The sequence below is a fragment of the Dipteris shenzhenensis genome, chromosome 15 (assembly GCF_047967505.1).
Source record: "Dipteris shenzhenensis isolate YYH24624 ecotype China chromosome 15, Dip_SZ_1.0, whole genome shotgun sequence".
NCBI lineage: Eukaryota > Viridiplantae > Streptophyta > Polypodiopsida > Gleicheniales > Dipteridaceae > Dipteris > Dipteris shenzhenensis.
In genome coordinates, this window is record NC_141610.1 from 53681082 (window position 1) to 53701882 (window position 20801).

The following is a 20801-nucleotide window of genomic DNA, read 5'->3' on the forward strand; positions in this document are numbered from 1 at the left end:
AACATTGCACATCTCCAACCTCCTCATATCTCAAAGCGAAGAGGCTCTGTCTCAGCCATTTCCTAACCCACCCTGATACTCATCAATGAAGACCTAGCCCTGCATTGCGCAATTACAGAGGTTAGTTCTACTTTCTATCTAGTCCTATGCACATGTAATCTTCCAGGGATGTACTTGGGGGAGTATAGAATCAACCTTGGCATTTGAGGTGTCTAGATTATAAGCCAATTAACACATGCAGTTTCTTTTTTCCCGAAGAGGAAAATATTACAACAGAAAATTTGCTTCTGTATGCTTTTTAATAGAACAGAGACAAGATAAAGACACACCAGGTGTCAACAAATGATCAAAACAGTATCCGAAATTATTAATCGGACATGTATGCAAGATTGCCACTTAGCATCTTGAGTGTACGGAATTCACAGCTTAGAACATACTTTACATTGTCATCCACCTTGCTGAGCTCATTTGAAGCTTCCATCAAGCTGGGGTTAGCCTGTTAGAGTATTGTAGAACTTCACTGCAGTAAAAAACCTTCCAAGTCATGGAATTACAAAAAGGCTCCAATTCCCGAGCACATTTTGAGGAGAACCAGATCGTGTGTGCATTTACGATTCTAAGTAGCCATCTTGCCAATTGCAACGAACAAACTTCCATCATTGATACAGTATAAAGATGCCTGTCATATGGAAGCACTTAACGAAGTAAAGCCCTTGACACCCAGTACTTCCAGCCTTGCATTATGCCTTCAATGAGATTAACAATTCCCCTTTAGCTTTATTCTGTATGGAGACCCCTCCAATTTGCAAGACTTGATTCTAACAATATTCACGACAGGCTGAAGGTGAAACAAGTAAATTGACGAGTAGAATTTCATCAAGAAATAATCACATCTCCAAGGCATTTCCCTCCAGGGCACCCAAAACTGAACTGTTGGCCCCCCAGACGTTGTATTGCTCATATACTCGAGTTCTATTCTCGGCCCACCACTGCTCTGCCTGCGTTTCACTGAATTTTTTCCGGCTGCCATGTAGCAAAAAACTATAAGAGCAGTATTCTTTGCAGTAGCTAAACTATTAAAGTCATTTGTTCAAAAGGCCATCTATAAAAGTGGGGGATTTAATATCATAATATAACTTTGTTTTAGAATTTCAAATTTAACACACAGAAAAGCAAGAATAGAAGTATCCTGCCTACTTTGATGAATGCATTTGAGGACGCCTATAAACAAAATACAGTACATTCAAGGGACCAGGGATAAATCCTGTGGGAAAGCCCCTAGTCTCTTATAGTACATACTGTGAAAAGTACAAAAAACAACTCCCGGAAAAGAACGTAAAATAAAAAGACTACAAGAGCATATGTACTTCCATCCCATACAATACTCCATGATCAAATATATCCTACACCTTAAGAACAGCAACCAAGCCAGATTCCCCAAATAGTGATACTACATATAATCATCCTTTATGGACATTACAATGGTAAATTGTGTTGAGATCCATTTTTGAAGGGTGTCTTCAAAAATAAGTTAACTATTTGCACTGAGCAAAGAATTCAACATTGTATAAGGTTTGCCCTCCAATGAAGGCCTACAAAGCACAGCTCTACAGTCGTAATCTAGCATCGACAAGAAACATATACCAAGTTGCATACCCATACAAAAGAAAAGGTAGGCTAGCTGCAAGCCCAACGACAATGCCTTGCACTCTTAAGCCTCAGTGAAGCAATATGGACATAAAGGGGATCTATCTATTCTCCTAACCAGTTTCGAAATCAATGCCTCAATAAAGGCTAACCCAGAGGAATAATGTGATCTTCCTCTTCAACTGTTTCCTAGTGGTGTCATCAATGGCCACTCAATGTTGCTTGGGATAAACAGTGATCAATCCAACCATGGCTACTTGACCTATATCATCCATAGCAATAGAGAAACCTACACTGATTTTATTGTAGTACTTGAAAATAAACATTCTGCCTAAGAGACTTTGTTGATGCCCATCTCCACTCTAAAGATCTAAATAGAGCAAAAGCCCAAAATCTAATATCTTAATCATGCATGAGAACCACATAAGCTGCTTGTATGATGGAAAAATCACCCGGAGCATACCAAGACAGCATACCACTTTGGCACACTCACATTGGACTGGATTTTATTTTATTTTTTCCATGAAAAGACTTCTATTAAGTATGAAAAAAGGCTGCAAGGGCAAGTGCTCAAGGCAAGAGTACTTTTCTGCATAGCATGAGAAAAACCAGAGAGAGTCAATCCCTACTCCTAAAAATCCCGACAAAGATCCAGGGCTGAGACCGAAAGTGCCACCTCAAACTGTAGTGAAGTTCGGAAAGAAGGGACAGGCTGTCCATGAAGGCAGTCCTCTTGTCAGAGACAGCACTGAAAGCCCCGTGCATACTCCACCAAATGACCATCAAAGTGAGTACAGTGTCTATCCAAATACTTGCCAAGGTGTGAGAGAGGTGGACTTGGGAGCCATCAAGTGCATCTACAAAACATATGAGGCCAAGACAAACACAACTGAAGCCCCTGAGCCCCATGCGATGCCCCTAACAAGCTCAAAACATACATTCACGAGGATATCCTCATCTATGAATCTAAAGATAGCCTGGCTCCAGAGTACACATCAAGGACTAAGGCATCCCCATCTCTCTCTCGCCAGAGAGCAGTGACCTAAATTGAGATACCTATCCTCGAAACAGCCCCCATTCATCTAGCATGAATCCAAGAGTAAGGCTGCGCTCATCCGGAAGTTTTTTGAAAGATCTTCCAAGAGCCTACAAAGGAAGTGGGGCCTCTTTCCCATCTAGACCACTGCATGTAATTAGAAGCACCAAGAGGTCTGTCATGATCATTAAGAAAAGAGTCATTTCACATGACAGGCTGCCTATAAATCTCTTCCTGAGACGAGGGGAGGGATCCTCAAAAGATTAATCCTAAAGCTGCCCCAAGCTTTCAAGATGGCAAACATTAGGGGAGGGCAAGGCATCCTTAGATGTGCGGACATAAAGATTCACCTAGTGCTATCCATCCAACACCACTTGAGAAGGGTCAACAAGACGCTCTGCATCGAATAAAGAAATCTTTCTAAGGCTCCTGTCCTGGTAAGTACCCTAACCTCAACTTTCAAGTAAATCCATGCACTACAAATTGTTGGGTGTTAGAAGCAATGGAAGCTCAAAAATGGAAGCACAATGAAGAAAAACGAGATGCTGTAATAGATTGCTGCAAAACTTAAGTGTGGAGGCTCAAGGGTGAGCCAACATAACAAAACCCTAGGGCTAACTGCCCTAACTGGACTAAGTGTCCTAACTGACCTAGATGATACATAAACTAACTGTACCAATAGTCCTAACTGACTATAACTAGGCCTACAAGGCTCATACCAAGGTATAAGTGGCATCTATGGATAGCCCATGAGATAGCCTACAAACCTCCCTCCATGGTATGGGCTCAAGTATCCTGAACATGGCTCAGGATACCTAAATATCTAGTGTCATGGTTGCACATGTTCATCCCGTAGGATATAGCAACCTATGACTGTACAGAGTATAATAGATTAAGTTACAAAAGGTACTAAGTTTAAAGCTTGCCGAAAAGCCTCAAACTTAAGTCGAGGTAGAGCCTTCGTAAAAAGATCTGCCAAGTTGTCTTCAGTGGGAACATAAGACAACTCAATATTACCTGCTCATAATTGCTCTCTGACATAGTGATAGTGAACCTCAATGTGCTTTGTGCGAGCATGGAAAACTAGATTCCGTGCGACAGCCAAAGCACTCTAACTATCAGTGAAGATGACGGTAGGAGCAATCTGACATGCACAAAGATCTGCAAGTAGCTTCCGAAGCCAAACACACTCCACTGTAGCTGTAAAAGCCACTCTGTACTCAGCTTCACAGCTAGAAGTAGCAACTGTACTCTGCTTCTTGCTGAACCAAGAAACACATGAAGTACCAAGCATAAAACAGTTGCCACTATGTGACACACGAGTGTCAAAACAACCAGCCCAATCACTATCGGTGAACCCATGCATGACAAGTGAAGTATCAGCCCCATAAAGAAGGCCTAAATACTGAGTGCCTTTAAGATATCTGAAAACACGCTTCACAGCATGCCAATGATGCATAGATGGGCTGTGCATATATCTACTCAATTGTGAGACAGCATTGCATGACAAGTGAAGTATCAGCCCCATAAAGAAGGCCTAAATGCTAAGTGCCTTTAAGATATATGAAAACACGCTTCATAGCATGCCAATGGTGCATAGATGGGCTGTGCATATATCTGCTCAATTGTGAGACAGCATTTGTAGATCAAGTCTCGTATGACATAGGTAAATCAAACAACCAACTACCTACTGATAGAGAGTGACATCACATGTACCGCTGCCATCCTCAGAAGAGAAGTGAAAACCAGTCTCTAATGGTGTGGATATTGGCTTGCAATCCTCAAACTGAAAACGCTGCAAAAGCTGTCCAATGTACTTGGATTGTGACATCAAAATGCCCCCCTCATTGCTAGCAAGTTGAATGCCCAGATAGTAGTGCAAAAGACCAAGATCAGACATAGCAAATGTCTGCTGCAAATCAATTTTAAAATCTGCAATTTGCTGAGCATGTGTCCCATTTACAAGCATATCATCCACATAAAGGACTAAATTCAACAAATCTGTCCCACGCTTGCAGATGTAAAGGGTAGCCTCTGTAGGGCTGTTCTAAAAGCCAAGTGTGAGCAAATGAGAATGAATTCTCGAATACCAAGCCCGAGGTGCCTGCTTCAATCCATAGAGGGCCTTTTTCAAGCGGCATACCTTGCTTTCAGAACCTTCAACCTCAAAAGCCAGGAGGTTGGGAAACATAGACCTCTTCCTGCAAATGCCCATGAAGGAAAGCTCTGTTAATATCAAGCTGATGTATATGCCAATGAAAGTGGGCAGCAAAGGTAATCACAATGCGAATGGTAGTGATCCTGGAACTGGGAGCAAAAGTCTTCTCAAAGTCAATGCCATGCTGCTGAACATAGCCCTTAGCAACAAGACGGGCTTTGTAATGGTCCATTGAACCATCAGCTTTCCGTTTAATCTTGTAAGCCCACTTAGTTCCAATGGCATTCTTGCCGTAAGGCAAATCACACAACTCCCAAGTGTCATTCTGAAGGATAGAGTCCAATTCAGCTTGCATGGCCTTCATCCAAAAAGCATTCTGAAAGGCATCTTGATGACATAATGGCTCTTCATTGCATGCTGTAGCAACAAAACTAGCATGCTCTTTCCGGAAAGTTGCTCTCATACGGGCTGGCAGAGGAGTGTCTTGTTTGCTGTCTTTTAATGTGTCAAGGAGCCAACAGTGTACCTTTTTAGGCTCCTGAGTTTCTGCTCTTTCCTGGTCAAGATCCCGGTGCAAATGATCCCGATTAATGATAGGCATATCAGGCTGAATTTCTGCATGCACATGGGGATGTAAATGACCAACAAATGGAGGAGGGACAACCTCACATCATCCCGAGCATCGGATGGAAACAAAGGCATCAAGCTATCAAATATGTCTCGGGCATCAACAACAGGCTGTTTTTTACAGTCCAGCAAAGGCATAGTGGAAGACTCATCAAACACAACATCCCGACTGACAAAACACTTGCCCGTGCGGGCCTGATATAGCTTATAGCCCCTGCTCTCTGGACTATACCCAAGAAAAATGCATTTAACAGCTTTATCATCCAACGTAGTGCGTCTCTGTGAAGGCACATTGAGCATAAGTTAAGCATCCAAAAGTCCTAAAGTGGGAAATGCGAGGCTTACGACCCATCCAAGCCTCATAAGGTGTGATAGTCCGCAATGCCTTTGTAGGGCATCTATTCAAGATGTAATTTGCACACATGACCACATCCAACCACAACTTATTAGGCAGATGTTTGCCTTTCAACATGCATCTGGCCATTTCCATCGTTCATCTATTCTTCCGCTCAGCCATGGGATTTTGTTGAGGAGTATAAGGCACCATGCATCGATGATTAATGCCACGGGAAGCCAAAAATACAGCAAACTCCTTCGACATGTATTCACCCCCCCTGTCTATATTAATGTGAGCAATGTGCAGCCCACTCTCATTCTCAGCCAAGGCAATAAAGTGCTTGAAGCAGGAAGAAACATCAGACTTGGATTTCAATGCGAAAATCCAGGTGTACCTGGTGAAATCATCAATAAAAGTAACAAAATAGAAGAACCCCCCAAGAGCTACAACCCTCGTGGGTCCACAAACATCACTATGAACCAGATAAAGCTTACGTGAAGCACCAACTCTCCCATCCTTGGGAAACGCAGCAAGGTGCATCTTACCAAGTAAGCATGGTTCACAAACATGTTTGGTAGGCATATGCATTTTGGGAAGATCCACAACCATATCTTCCTTATATAACTTCACCAGTGCTCCAAAATTGAGGTGTCCAAACCTCTCATGCCACAAATGAGTATCTGCCATGGTAGAATCAATAGCGAAGGCATGTGCATCAGCAAGTGTAACATCATCATCTGAACATCTATCATAAGCATCAAGTTTGTAAAGACCACTAGACAATGTGCCAGTCAAAACCAGGATAGAGGCATATGTAACATCATACACTACACACCTCATACCATAAAAAATAACCTGAAAGCCACATGTAGCAATGGCTGAAATAGAAATGAGGTTCTTACAAATGCCTGGAACATAAAGCACATGCTCTAGAGTGACAATACCACCAGAGACAGAAGTAAGAGCAACTTGCCCAATACCTTTCATGGTATATGATGCATTATTGACACATGCGACACTGCCCTGTTGGGGTAAAGGCACATTGCCACCCCTTTATTAAAGATATGACACCTAAGACTGTCTTAAGACAGTCATAGGGGAAAAACCTAATCCTAATAAAACTTAAGATTTTGTGGTGTGGCTCATTACTTCACACCCGCACATTTGGAGTCTTCTCTTTCTCTCACTCTCTCCCTCTTACCTTCTCCCTTCAATTGGTATCAGAGCCTCACTTCCTCCCTACCCCTGCCTACCAGCTCCCTCTACCTCTACTTCCCTCGGGGCTTGTGCCCCCTTGACATAGAGCAAGCAGCGCAGGCAGCTGCAGCAGGGCGGCGCGGGACAGCTGCAGCAGGGCGGCTGCAGCAGGGCGGTGCATCGCGAGCTGAAGCAGGGCGGCGCATCGTGGGCTACAGCAGGGCGGTGCCGAGCAGCGCACGCGTGGGCAGATCTGGGCATCGCGCGGTCGCGCCGTACAATCGTACGGCCGTCCGTATATCCGTACGGACACCGTACCTTCGACTGGTACCTTCGACCGCCGTACGGATTGCGACAGGAAGGGGCGTCTTTTCTCCTTCGTCAGGGATCTGCATCAAGAGAAGTACATTTTTCGAAAAAAAAATTTCTGAACCCTGCAGAGGTACAGCAAGTACACAGGTACTCTGTACAAGTACACTGGTACAAAAGTACAGCAGGTACACAGGTACTCTGCACAAGTACACTGGTACAAAAGTACAGCAGGTACTTCAGTTTTTTTTTGGGAGTAAAAGAGAAGGAGAAAGAGCACTCTGCTCTTCATTCAGGATCATTTTCAGTTCTCAAAACTGTGTTTTTGAAAGTACAGCAAGTACCTTCATCTCCCTCGTGCTTGAGGTGACCAGTACCACAGTGTGTGGTTGATTGCACAGTTATCTTGTTTTGGGAAGGTAATGCCTTGATCTTGCAGAGGATTTTTATGCTTTTGCTGAGTGAAATCTCAGCTTTTGGGTGACATTATCAAAGGGCTTTTGTCTGGAAGCTTATTCAGTGTATGCCTTGAGGCAGTGTGGAGCCAGGGAGCCCACATTAGTCTTGTTTCCGCAATGTATTCAGTGACATTTCTTGCAGGTCACATTTTGTGTACGACACCTTGGAAAATCTCAGTTGAGCCACGCTTGGCCAGGGCGCATCGAGTTTACTCGGTCCCTAACTATCCATCGTTGACAGTGCTCAAAAGATTTTCTCTTCAGTGTCTGTACGTTGGGATCTGTGTTGTTATTGTGTACACAGGGCTGTTTATGCATTGCATTGTCAGGTGAAAGTGCCAGGAGAGCGCTACATTTTGTATGCTACCTCAGTGTTGAGGTGTTCTTCACTTGGTTCAGGTGTTAGATCAAGGGGCTTTTGCCCAGATTTTGCTTGAGAGCACTTGGGTTACTGTCTGAGACCCTCAGATGCCTTTTATCCCCTTGGAAGAAGGGTGATTGCTTGGATTTGTCTCATTTTCTGTTGCAGGTTTGTGACAGGCTGAAGTGTCTGGAGCCTCTTTTTCAGTGAACAAAACAGTGTATGCCAAGTGGTTTATGCATATTAAATCAGTGCAATACCTCATCTGAGGTGGGAGAAGTGATCACGACAGCAGTGTTTTGTGCCTTGTCAGCTGATGATGCACTGTTAAAGCACTTGTGGAGCAGCTGCAGCATTCTGAAATTACTGTTTTTTATGCCTATTTGAGCACGGTACAGTGTGTCAGAAGGTACAGTAACTGGAGAGAAATTTTCTGTTGTGCTGCAGATTTTCTGACAGTAAAAAAACAGCACTATTGTGAGTGCTCCTGGCTCTTGATAGAGCAGGTTTTTTCTGAGAAATCAGAATTTTATTCAGTCTTTCTTGACTTACAGGGAGTCAGGTACTTTCCTTATCTGATATGGCATCAGGGGGAAGTGAATCATCAATTCTGAACATAAAGAAGTTGGAAGGGGCACACAATTATGCATTATGGGCAGAACAGTGTTTGAATGTACTTCTGCTTAAGAAGATTTCTAAGCCCATAAGGGTGAAGGGTGTCAAGCCATCTGGGATGTCAGATGATGAATGGGAGGAGCTAGATCTGTCCGCGAGGGCTGCTATCATGCTTACTCTCAGTGATTCTCTTGTGTACAATGTTCAGGCTGAAAAGACCTCTTATGGTGTATGGCAGAGGCTAGCAGAGTTGTATGCCCAAAAGAGTTCAGCCAGTAAGGTGTATTGGTTGAAGAAGCTGGTTGATCTTCGCATGAAGGAAGGTACAGCTATGACCTCACACTTGAGTGAGTTCAATGCCATCTTTACACAGCTGATTGCACAGGGGTTGAACCTTGATGAGGAGTTCAAGGCTACTTTCTTGTTGTGTACCCTTCCTGAGAGTTGGGACACTTTCAAGACCACCTTGTCTAATTCGAATGTCACTCTTATATATGCTGATGTAGAGAGCTCTCTCCTCATGGAGATGAGCAGGAAAAATAATGCGGGCAGCAAGTCTTCAAATGCTTTGCAGGTACAGGAAAGAGGCAGGACTCAGCAGAAGGGGAGATCTGCTAGTAAGTCCAAATCCCGAAGTCAGTCCCATGGTAAAAAGGATATTGAATGCTTTTATTGTGGCAAGAAGGGACATGTGAAGTCTAAGTGCTTCAAGTTTATACGGGATCAGAAAGCCAAGAAGGCTGAAGTAAAGGATGCAGGCAGTGGAAGTAAAGGCAAAGGCAAGGCCAAGGTAGATGACTTGGATGCAGTGAATGTTGCAGCAGAGGACAGTGACAGTGACAGACATGAGGTATTATGTTCTTCTGCTGTAATTGCACATACCTTGGTTATTGATGGCCATGACATGCACACCTGGCTCTTGGATTCAGATGCTTCTTTTCATGTTACTCCTCATAGGGAGTGGTTTACTTCCTACACAGGTACTCATGGAGTTGTTCACCTTGGGAACAACTATGCATGTCAGATTGCAGGGATTGGCAGTATACAGATAGTGTTCCCTGATGGACGCACATTTATGCTTGATGGTGTTCGCCATGTGCCGCAAATCAAGAAAAATCTGATTAGCACTGGCTTATTGGATGACAGTGGTTACCACACCACATTTGGGGATTCCAAATAGGTGATTACTGATGGCCAGGTTGTAGTGGCTGAGGGTTTTAAGAGTGATACCTTGTACCCTCTTTATGTTTCCAGTGTGGGTAATCATGTTGTTGCCATAACCGAGCTGCCAAAGGTTTCATTGTGGCATAGCCGGTTGGGACACATGTCTGTTAAAGGAATGCAAGAACTGTCACGTTTGGGTTATCTGCCGTCTCTTTCTTTTTCAGATTTGCCTACTTGTGATCATTGCATATTTGGCAAGCATTCTGTGACTCCTCATAAGAGGAGAACTCCCCAGAATAGAGCACCGCTTGATCTAGTGCACACTGATTTGTGTGAGATGCCACAGTTATCACTAGGGGGTGCAAAGTATTTCATTACTTTTATTGATGATGCCACACGCAGAGTGTGGGTCTATTTCTTGAAGCATAAAAGCGATGCCTTAGATGCTTTCAAGAAGTTTGTCGCTCAGGTTGAGAATCGGACAGGTCGCAGGCTGAAATGCCTCAGATCCGATAATGGGGGTGAGTATGTGTCACATGCTTTTGTGCAGTTTTGCGAAGCTAAGGGCATCAAACAGGAACTCACAGCCCCTCATAATGCATCTCAAAATGGTGTAAGTGAGCAAATGAATCGAACTATTCAGGAGAAGGTTCGATGTATGTTGTCTTATGCTGCATTGCCCCATGGCTTTTGGGCAGAAGCCGTGCAAACAGCAGTTCACATTATTAACAGGTCGCCAAACAAGGCTTTGGAGTTGAAAGTGCCAGAGGAGGTGTGGTCTGGCAAGCCACCCTCATATAAGCACTTACGTGTATTTGGCTGCGAGTGCTTTGCTCATGTATGCAAAGAACTGCGCACCAAACTGGAGCCAAAGTCTTTCAGATGCATCTTCATGGGTTATGGTGATGAAGGTGAAATGGGGTACAGGTTATGGGATCCCGTTAAACGGAAGATTATACGCAGCAATGATGTCATCTTTAAAGAGGATAGTGTACACAAGGAACCCGTGCAACCTGTGGAATACAGGAGGGTTATTTATGATGATGTTGGACAGCAAAGAATGCCCTTTTATATGCAGCAGCAGGCTGCTGCAGATAACCCTGTTCAAGAGGGTATACAGGCTGGAAATCAGCCAGATAATTTTGCCAATGATGCACCACTGGATATGCCAGCAGATGGGGCTGTAGAACAGCCAGATATGGTGGTACAGCCACCCGTCATGCATGACGAACAGGCTGGACAGCAGCCTAATCCGGAACATTTTGTTAGGAGGAGCACCCGTGTACAACGGCCTCCTGACAGGTTTGTTCCAGGAGCCAACAATGTGGCTGATTTTATCATGCTGACAGATTGTGGTGAGCCTTCCAGCTTCAAGGAAGCTATGGGAAGAACAGAGAAAAGGAAGTGGGAGAAAGCCATGCAGTCAGAAATGGACTCCTTACTTCAAAATGATACATGGGACTTGGTGCAGCTACCTGCACTTGGGCATTACAGGAGATATGCCAGTTTTGCATTGTGATAGTCAGAGTGCTATCATGTTAGCAAAGAATCCGGTCTTTCATCAGAAGACCAAGCACATAGATGTGAAATATCATTTCATCAGGGAGGTACTGGAAGACAAGCGACTTGAGCTTGTGAAGGTGCATACTGATGATAATCCTGCAGATTTGCTCACTAAGAGCTTGCCTACAGAGCGGTTTGCACATTGCCGCCACATCATGGGATTAGGATGAGACCACTCTTATTTTATGGTCTTGTATACAGTAACTGTATATATTGCTGTAATTTTTATTCTTTTCTCCCCTTTAGGCATATTGGCCTTTAGGTGGGAGGTTGTTGGGGTAAAGGCACATTGCCACCCCTTTATTAAAGATATGACACCTATGACTGTCTTAAGACAGTCATAGGGGGAAAACCTAATCCTAATAAAACTTAAGAGTTTGTGGTGTGGCTCATTACTTCACACCCGCACATTTGGAGTCTTCTCTTTCTCTCACTCTCTCCCTCTTACCTTCTCCCTTCATGCCCCCCTTAGATGTAAGCTCCAATGAGCTGGATAACTTCCTGCAGGAAGTGATGCGCTTGCCAGCACCACTATCAAAGAACCAGGCATCATGAACATCTGAAATTGTCATACAAGCATCATGAACATCAGGATTATACTGACATGTAACCAAGAAAGCCCAATGGTGGTCTTGTGCGAAATTAGCGGACTCGTGTCGATCTTCTACACTAGAAGAATTTGATACTGCAAAACCAGACTCTTTCTTTTTCTTTTCAGATGCTATGCGCTTCCTGCATTCAGAAATATCATGCCCATGTTTCCTGCAATAGTTACATCTCTTCTTCTTTTTGTTATCCCCTGAATAAGAGGCACCATGTGGATGATCAGCATGGGAATGAGAGGGCTTTCCAACTGAAACCTTGCCTTTACCTTTGTGTTTATGATGGGAAGCAAATGCTTGATCACTAGCCATAGTGGCATTGCGATTCACACGACTTTGCTCCTCCTGAAGAAGAAAAGCAACAAGCTGGTCAAATGAGAAATGATTGGCATCACCCCCTGCAACCAACCTCAATGTAGTAGCAAAACCTTGATATGAATCAGGAAACCCATCAAGGGTATTAGGAACCAACTGAGAATCAGGCATAATCTCATCAATGTTGACCAACTACTCTTTCAAATCCTTCACATTAGTGAGATAGGCATCCATGTTACCACCCTCATCAAGCTTTAAATCTTTCAACTGCTTGCAGAGATAGGCAACCCTCGCCTCATTCTGCACCTGATACAAAGATGCAAGCTGATCCCATGCTTGCTTAGCTGTCTTGCAAGACCGAATATGAGGGATTATAACCCGTTTCACTGAAAGAGCAATCAAGACATGTGTTTTGGCATCACGACCATCCCACTGAATTTGCTCCTGTGAAGGAGGCAAAGCACCTGGAGCAAGAAGTGCAGGAGTCCTGGTTGTAGCAATAGAACCATCACCTGAAGACCCATCACCTGAAGAAGCAGAGGCTGCAGGTGTAGCACCAGCAACAGTGCGTGTAGGCCTGGCCTCAGAACTTGAAACAATATGCCATAGATTCTTGGCAACCAAAACATGTCCCATCATGTATGACCACATGCGGTAATTGGTGCCATCAAGCTTGTCATCGGCTCCAATCAGCCCAAACAAATCATCTTTGCCACCAAACATGGTGCTGAAATACAAGCCAAATGCACCAACTGGCAAAGAAAATGAGAGAAAGGCAACCTCTCAGAATCAAGTGCCAAAAATCTGCCCAAGCTTCAAAGCTTATGTTTGCAAAAGACTCTGCTGTCCCAAGGTATACCTGTTGCAAGAAAATTCCCCAAAGGCAACACGAGGCCTTTCCAAAATGCAAATGAAGCAGAAATTGGAAAAATCCAATGCAACAACGGCTTACCCAATGATGAACAGCAGTGACAAGCTCTGAAAGCGAGCAAATGAGGGCTGGAAATGAGAATTACAGCAAAAGAAGTGCTCCCACGAGGAGGAGAGCACGTAGAAATGGAGAGAAAGAGATCCGATGGAGAGAAGCTCGCAGCCCGAGGCAAAGGGATGCCAAATGTGTGAGTAAAGAGAGAGTGAGAGAGAGCAACAGAGAGTGAGAGCTGGAAGCTTGGAAGCTGAAAGCTTAGTTGCAATAGAAGAGTGTGAGAGTACAACACAATGAAAGAAAGATAAGGTTTTTGTCCTAGTGACAAAACCTTAGTAGTCACTAACCATAGTTAGTGAACTAACTGCGGTTAGGGGGAAAAACCTCTTAAAGAGGGAAAAGTGCCCCTAACTAGCTTATTATATTACATTGGTCACTGCTGAATTATATCTATAATTCTAACACCTCCCTGCAGTGCCAATGTCATGTACAAGGCTGATCAATCACCAAACGGATGTAAGTTCAGGGCACTGCAAAATGCCTCAAACTTTTCACGTGGTAGTGCTTTGGTGAAAATATCTGCAACGTTGTCATGTGTGGACACAAAGATCATACTGATCTCTCCTGCATGCAACTTCTCTCTGACGTAGTGATAGTGAACCTCGATGTGCTTCGTGCGAGCATGAAACACTGGATTCTTTGCCACTGCAATGGCACTCTGACTATCAGTGACCATCTCAGCCATCCGACGATCTTTGTTACGTGGACAATCCTTCCACTGATGAGGCTGAAGGCAACCAAAACATAAGCCTTCTCTCCTCGCTTTTTCCCTTTGTTCTGGGTTTAAGGGAGACTCAGACCAAGCCCGGGCTGCCATTGGGGTTACTTTCCTCTTCACTCCAATGGTGGTACTTGGTTTAGGAGTTTCAGCCGGTTTCGCCTACTTGGCTTGACCACTCAGCTGAGAACCACTCCCTCTACTAATCCATTTCTTCTTAAACCTAGATTTCTTCAAATACCCATACTGGGTTCCGAATTGGAGAGGGACCCTCTAAAGAAAGATGAAGATCAGCAAATAGACGTCGCAGCCAGACACATTCAACTATTGCTGTGAAAGCTGCCCTGTACTCAGCTTCACATGATGAGGTAGCCACTGTAGAGTGTTTCTTGCTCAGCCATGAAATGCAAGATTTACCCAAAAAGAAACAATTGCCACTAGTGGACTACCTAGTGTCATAATCACCAGCCCAATCTGAATCACTGTAGGCGTGCATCTGCAAGTCACCCCCCCTGGGAAATAGCAACCCAAAAGACTTTGTGCCCTGCAAATAACGGAAGATGCGCTTAACTGCCTGCCAATGCATAGTTTTTGGGCTGTGCATGTACCTGCTCACCTGAGATACTGCAAACTAAATATCAATCTAGTGTTGCAGAGATATATGAGGCATCCAACAGCCTGACTGTAAAGTGTGGCATCAACTGATTCTCCTGCATTATGCATTGTGAGTTTCAGCCCCGGCTCCATAGGAGTGGCTATGGGCTTACACTCTTGCATGTTAAATCTGTCCAAGAGTTCCTGAACATACTTGGACTCAGACATAACAGTGCCACGTCTCTCATGAGAGAACTGGATCCCCAAATAAAAGTGAAGCAGCCCCAAATCTGACATGTCAAAGTTGGTCTGCAAATCAGCTTTGAAATCTGCAATTTTTTTTTCATTGGACCCTGTGAGCAGTAAGTCATCGACATAAAGAAGGATGACTAATATTTCCCCCCCATCCATCTTGATGTAGAGGATGCTCTCAGTAGGACTATTGTGCAGCCCCTTGCTGGTCAAAAAGGCATGTATCTTGGCATACCATGCACGAGGGGCCTGTTTCAGCCCATATAAAGCTTTGTTGAGCTTGCATACTTGAAGTGCATTTGCTGTAATTTCAAAGCCCGGAGGTGGTTTGACATACACCTCTTCCAGCAAGTCCCCATTTAAGAAGGCTATTTTTATGTCCAACTGACGAACATTCCACTCAAAATGTGCAGCCATTGCAATTACTGATCGGATGGTGGTCATCCGCGATGTAGGAGCGAATGTCTCCTCATAATCTATCCCCTTTTTCTGAGCATAGCCTTTAGCAACCAGCCTGGCCTTATATCTGTCAATGGAGCCATTTGGCTTCCGTTTGACTTTGAATACCCATCGTGTGCCAATGGCATGTTTACCCTGTGGCAAGTCCACAACATCCCAAGTCTGATTTTTTGCAATGGACTGCAACTCATCGTGCATGGCATTCATCCAATGCACATTATCCTTTGCCTCTTCAAATGTGGCAGGCTCCTCCTCATCAAGGAGAGTACCTGCATATGCTGATTCCACTGAATTAGCACCTTCCATGTGCCTTGCTGCACTGCGAGTCCTGCCAGATAACGGAGCATCAAGTTTACTCTCCCTGAGAGTCTGTAACAGCCAATTTGGGACTGTTTTTGCTGCATGTATGTCTGCAATTTCTTGCTGCACCACCTGTTCCACTGCCTGTGGAGGGGGCAAGACATCCTGTGGCGGAACTGAAGCATCTGGATGTTGCTGTAAATTCTGATTTGGATCAGAAAAATCAGCAGGGGAACCCAAAGCAATGGGTAGCAACCCCTCAAAGACATCCTCTGAAGACGAAGGCATTTGAAATTCAGCCTGAGTGTGAGCTGAATTTTCAGAAAATATCACATCTCTACTTACTATGATTTTGCGTGTAGCAGGATTGTAGAGACGGTACCCCTTGCTTTCTGCACTGTATCCAACAAATATGCATTTGATGGCTTTATCTGACAATTTGTGCCTAAATTCAACTGGCACATGTGCATAAGCAAGGCATCCAAAGACTCGGAAGTGATCCACTGAAGGCTTCTTGTCATTCCAGACCTCAAAAGGAGTTTTTGTTTTTAAAGCCTTAGTGGGAGCCCTGTTCAAAATGTAATTGGCACACATCAAACCCCCTAGCCAGAATTTATGAGGCATGTGTTTGCTTTTCAGCATACATCTGTCCATCTCCATGAGGGTTCTATTTTTCCTCTTAGCTTTGCCATTTTGCTGAGGGGTCAGCCTGACTGTGAGCTGATGCACAATACCCTTGCTTTTGAGAAAAGCATCAAATTCTGCAGATAGGTATTCCCCACCTCTATTTGTGCGCAATGTCTGTATCTTGAGTCCGGTTTCATTTTCAACCATGGCTGAAAAGTGTTTAAGCACCGTGAACACTTCAGATTTCTTTTTCAGCCCATAAACCCAAGTAAAGTTGGAGTAGTCATCAATAAATGTAACGAAGTAGAGATGACCACCCAACGACGGAGTCCTCATGGGACCACAGACATCACTGTGTATAAGCTGCAATTTGCAGACAGCTTTAACTGTACCATCCTTCTTGAAGGGGAATCTATGCATCTTACCTAAAATGCACCCTTCACAGGCATGTGGAGGAGGTATCTCAAGAGGTGGCAATGCATCAACCATTGAAAACTTCTGAAGTGTCATCAAGCTATTGTAATGCATGTGGCCATATCTGGCATACCATAATTCTGCATTTTGCATGGCAGCTGTAGGGGTAGAAACTGCCAGAGCATGGGCTGCTCTTTTCTCAAAAATATCAAGCTAAAAAAGCCCACACAGCAGAGTACCAGATAACCTTAAGGCATAGTCAGCTTCCCTGTCTCGGACAGCACATTTGTCATCCTCAAAGATGACCTGAAATCCCCCTCTGTTAAGAGTGGACACTGAAAGGAGATTTTTGGTTATGCCAGGCACATATAAGACATCTGAAAGTCTGAAAATTGAGGCATCAATGGCAGTGAGCTCAACCTCTCCTGTGCCACGTACTGAATATGATGAGTTGTTGGCACAAGTGACTTTCTTACCAACGGGAGGTGAATGCAAGAAGTAAAAAGACACTTCCTAGAAGTGATGTGCTTGGATGCACCGCTGTCAAAATACCATGTGTTCAGTGTTTCATTAACATTGAAAGCAGATGCATCTGTAGAAGAGTCATAGCTGCAAGTAAAAAATGCATATGTATCATCACTGCAAGAGGTTGTACTATCCCGAGCATCTGGAACAGCCAACCTAGAATCTGAAATGCAAGATAAAAAGGCATAATCCTGTCCAACAAAGTTGGCTGCAGCATCCCCACTGTCAGATGCATGAGGGGCTGAATCTGAAACAGCCATACCTGAGCTGTTTTTCTTTTCTTTTGCAAGCCTTTTCCTGTATTCTGGTATGTGATGACCTGGCTTTTTGCAGTAGTGACAAAAACCCTTCTTTTTGGGCTTACATCATTTTTAGCCTTTTGTGAAGGCTGTCCTGACCCACTGGAAGGCTGATTTGCTGATGTCTTTGCCTGTCCCTTTGTTTTTTATTTAAATTTTGAGAGCATGGCTCGTTCACCTGTACGTGAAGCCAAATTTTTCCTGGTCTGCTCTTCCTGAAGCAGAAGTCCTATCAACTCATGAAAAGTGAGGGGATTTGCACCCCCCCTCAATGATAAGTTCAGCGAAGTGTGAAAGCTAAGATAAGACTCAGGAAGAGAATTCAAAGTGGTTGTAATCATCTCTGAATCAAGAATAATTTCATCTATGTTTAACAATTGCTCTCTGAGATCCTATAGCTTTGTGAGGTGGTTATCCATGAGGATCTCTTACAGCTACACACATTTCGGACCTGACTGGGACCGAGTGAGCTCCCAGTGAAGCTTAGCTTCTACAGAGATCACTTCTTACATATCACAATTGAGGGTTTCATTGACCCCCCAGGATACACGCAGATCTACTTACCCCGGGCAATTCCGGGTTTCTTCACATAGACTTCGTATCGAGAGCGGCAAAGCAGAGCGACTACCCAGGGAGAGGCACATATGCACATTATGTGACATGCAAGAAGTTGAGACAGAGGAGCACTTCATCTTCACATGTCATGTTTACTATGAGATCCGAGGGTGTTTCTACTGCCTCTTCAAAGATAGCTATGAGATTTTGGCCCGATTCCTCTCCTACCTAGACCAACGATGTTTGGCAGGTTTCATTCATGAGGTACTCAAACACCGCGAGAGGATACTTCGAGCACGGAGCCAGGAGCAGACTTTTTCCTTCGCTGATCCCTCTCAAAGCTCTATCACGGAGTTTTTCAGCCAGATCACATGGACCCCCCCGAGATGAGGCTTTGACATCACCGGGGCCCGGAGCCAGTGACCCGACAACTCAGACAGAGGGTTGACACACAAATCACACTTCGGGACATCCCCTCCTTGTTTAGAGTCGGAGCCTAACCGACAAGGGTCACAGTAGCCCGGGTTAGACACAGAGCTATGACCAGGAGACATGCCAGGGCTGCACCCGTGAGTGGCCGACAGCACTCTATCGCCGATTTCATGCCCCCATTGCCTCATCCACCCTAATGTCCTAATGATGATGATGATGATGAGATTGATATATAGTCGACCACCGAAATGACTATGTTGTACTTAGGACTTAGTACTACCATTCTGCATTTTTTGCATTCTGCATTGGTGTGGATGCTCGTTTAGTAGCTCCACCACCACAGCTCGTTTGAACCAGGTTTTTCACAGTCTCATAGACCCATCGGTCTTCTGAAGGCTTTAATAAACTTTCTTTCTTCCTTCCTTTCTTTCTTTCTTTGTTTCTCTCTCTCTCTAGGGAGGTATGAATCGTTACTAGAGAGGGAGATCAGCAGCCACACATAGGCTCATGGACAACGGGCTCTAGGCAGGCAAGATTTTGAAAATAGCACTGCACATTGGACCACATCTTCACTCTGAGAGCTACCATTAAGGAGGCAGCTAGTTTGATAGCCAAATCAACACCACCTTTCATATACCAAGGCAATATGGTGGAGTGAGTATCATCATATGCATATACAAGGGTCACTTTCTTTGGCCCCAAGCTTTTCACGAGGAGGGTAGCCAATGCTAGACTGTCTACAAAAGACCCAAGCCAATATGTCTACAAAAGACCAAAGCAACAATCCAAGGCAAATGCTTACAAAAAGCCAGTCGACATGATCTCCTACAAAAGGACCTCATCACGTCAACACAAATGTGCACAAAAGGACCAAGCAGAACTAGAAGGCCTAGACTGCATCCTTGAATTCTACTAAGGCTGCGCTTTCTTCCACTGGAATTCAACTCCGTTGCACGCAATTTCAAAATGGCAAGGTCACTGCAGACCCAAATTCCTTCAGAACACCGAAGCTTAGGTGCCATATCAAAATTTGCATCAGTTGGCTAATCCCGCTAGATAGGGTTCATATTCCTACAACTTCTTATTTCCTCTGCTAGCGACCCAAGCTTGAAAGTTTAATCATCAACTGCAACAAGAGCCAGCTATTGCCTTCTGATTCGCCTGTCACAAACTCTCCACGATGGGCAATTAGACTACCAAGACCTCTGGAAACATATGCTCGGATCAAATACCATATTCTTTCATCAGCTTTCACAGACCCTCAAGATGCTTTCGACCACCTCACGAACAATAGCCTCAAAACACCCACTCTAATACCATTGTTGGCTAATAGAGACAATAAAATTGAATCCCATGAAGTATTTGATTGCATGCGAGTATCATACGATGTAAAAGACCACGAGATGTTGCAATACACCAGAATAATGGATAGACAGATCAATAGACTATTGCCTCACCCGTACCCGATTTTTTCGCTTACAACTATGAAGACAAACGACTCTCTAACGACCCTATAGAGAAGCTGCTCTTATGACTCTACTAGCTAGAGAAATACAATCTAAAGGTGACTCTCATGAGCAAGAGTAGCTCAGATGGAGCCCTTGTCAAAGAGAAGAAAACAAGTCACTCGAATTGCTCATATATATGTTGATCACGCCGAGAAGAGTCGGTTGCCGCCAATGCGAAGGATCACGACCCCATGCAGCACGTAGAGCATGGCCCAATCAACAATCATCAACCAGCCTAGTCTAATTATGGCAACCAATAGAAACCTCCCCACAAACCTTAGTCTGCCTCTAAGTCAACCCATGAAGACTATTCCAACAATTTTCACATGGTCAGTTTTCATGATGGCTCATGCAGCCAAAGCACGCCTGACACGGGGACAAGGTGCTTTGGCTCGGCTAGAGAGGCAGAGCTTCCAAGCACAATTTCAGGATCCACCGACGAAGCGCTCGCTTGTCAACAGCCTAATGAGGCCAACTGCCATGGATGCAACACCTTTCTGGGAGAGTGATCTGTCGACCACAGAGTGGAGGAGTTTTGAGTGGATACAGGTGACTATGGAGTCTAGGATGATTCAGAGGAAGCCCTCAATTCCTCATCAAATAATATAGGCAAAGTTCGCCATGACACTTCTCCACGTTGATTCCATTTTTCAGACAATGACATTCCTCCACAGAGTTTGGGCCCTACCCCATTGGAGACTACCGAGGCCTAGAGTCATTCAAACGGCAAGCTGAGAGGGGGGT

General features: G+C 44.4%; 1 protein-coding gene across 1 annotated transcript in view; it reads right to left on the reverse strand.

Moving 5' to 3' along the window:
- Positions 1–218: 218 nt before the first annotated feature.
- Positions 219–20801, reverse strand: part of LOC147893989 (PH, RCC1 and FYVE domains-containing protein 1-like) — a 130317-nt gene continuing 109734 nt past the window's right edge. Inside the window, exon 9 of the mRNA XM_087386597.1 lies at positions 219–1023. Coding sequence (XP_087242723.1) covers positions 888–1023 — 136 coding nt within the window. The 3' untranslated portion in view covers positions 219–887. The remainder of the gene's footprint in view (positions 1024–20801) is intronic.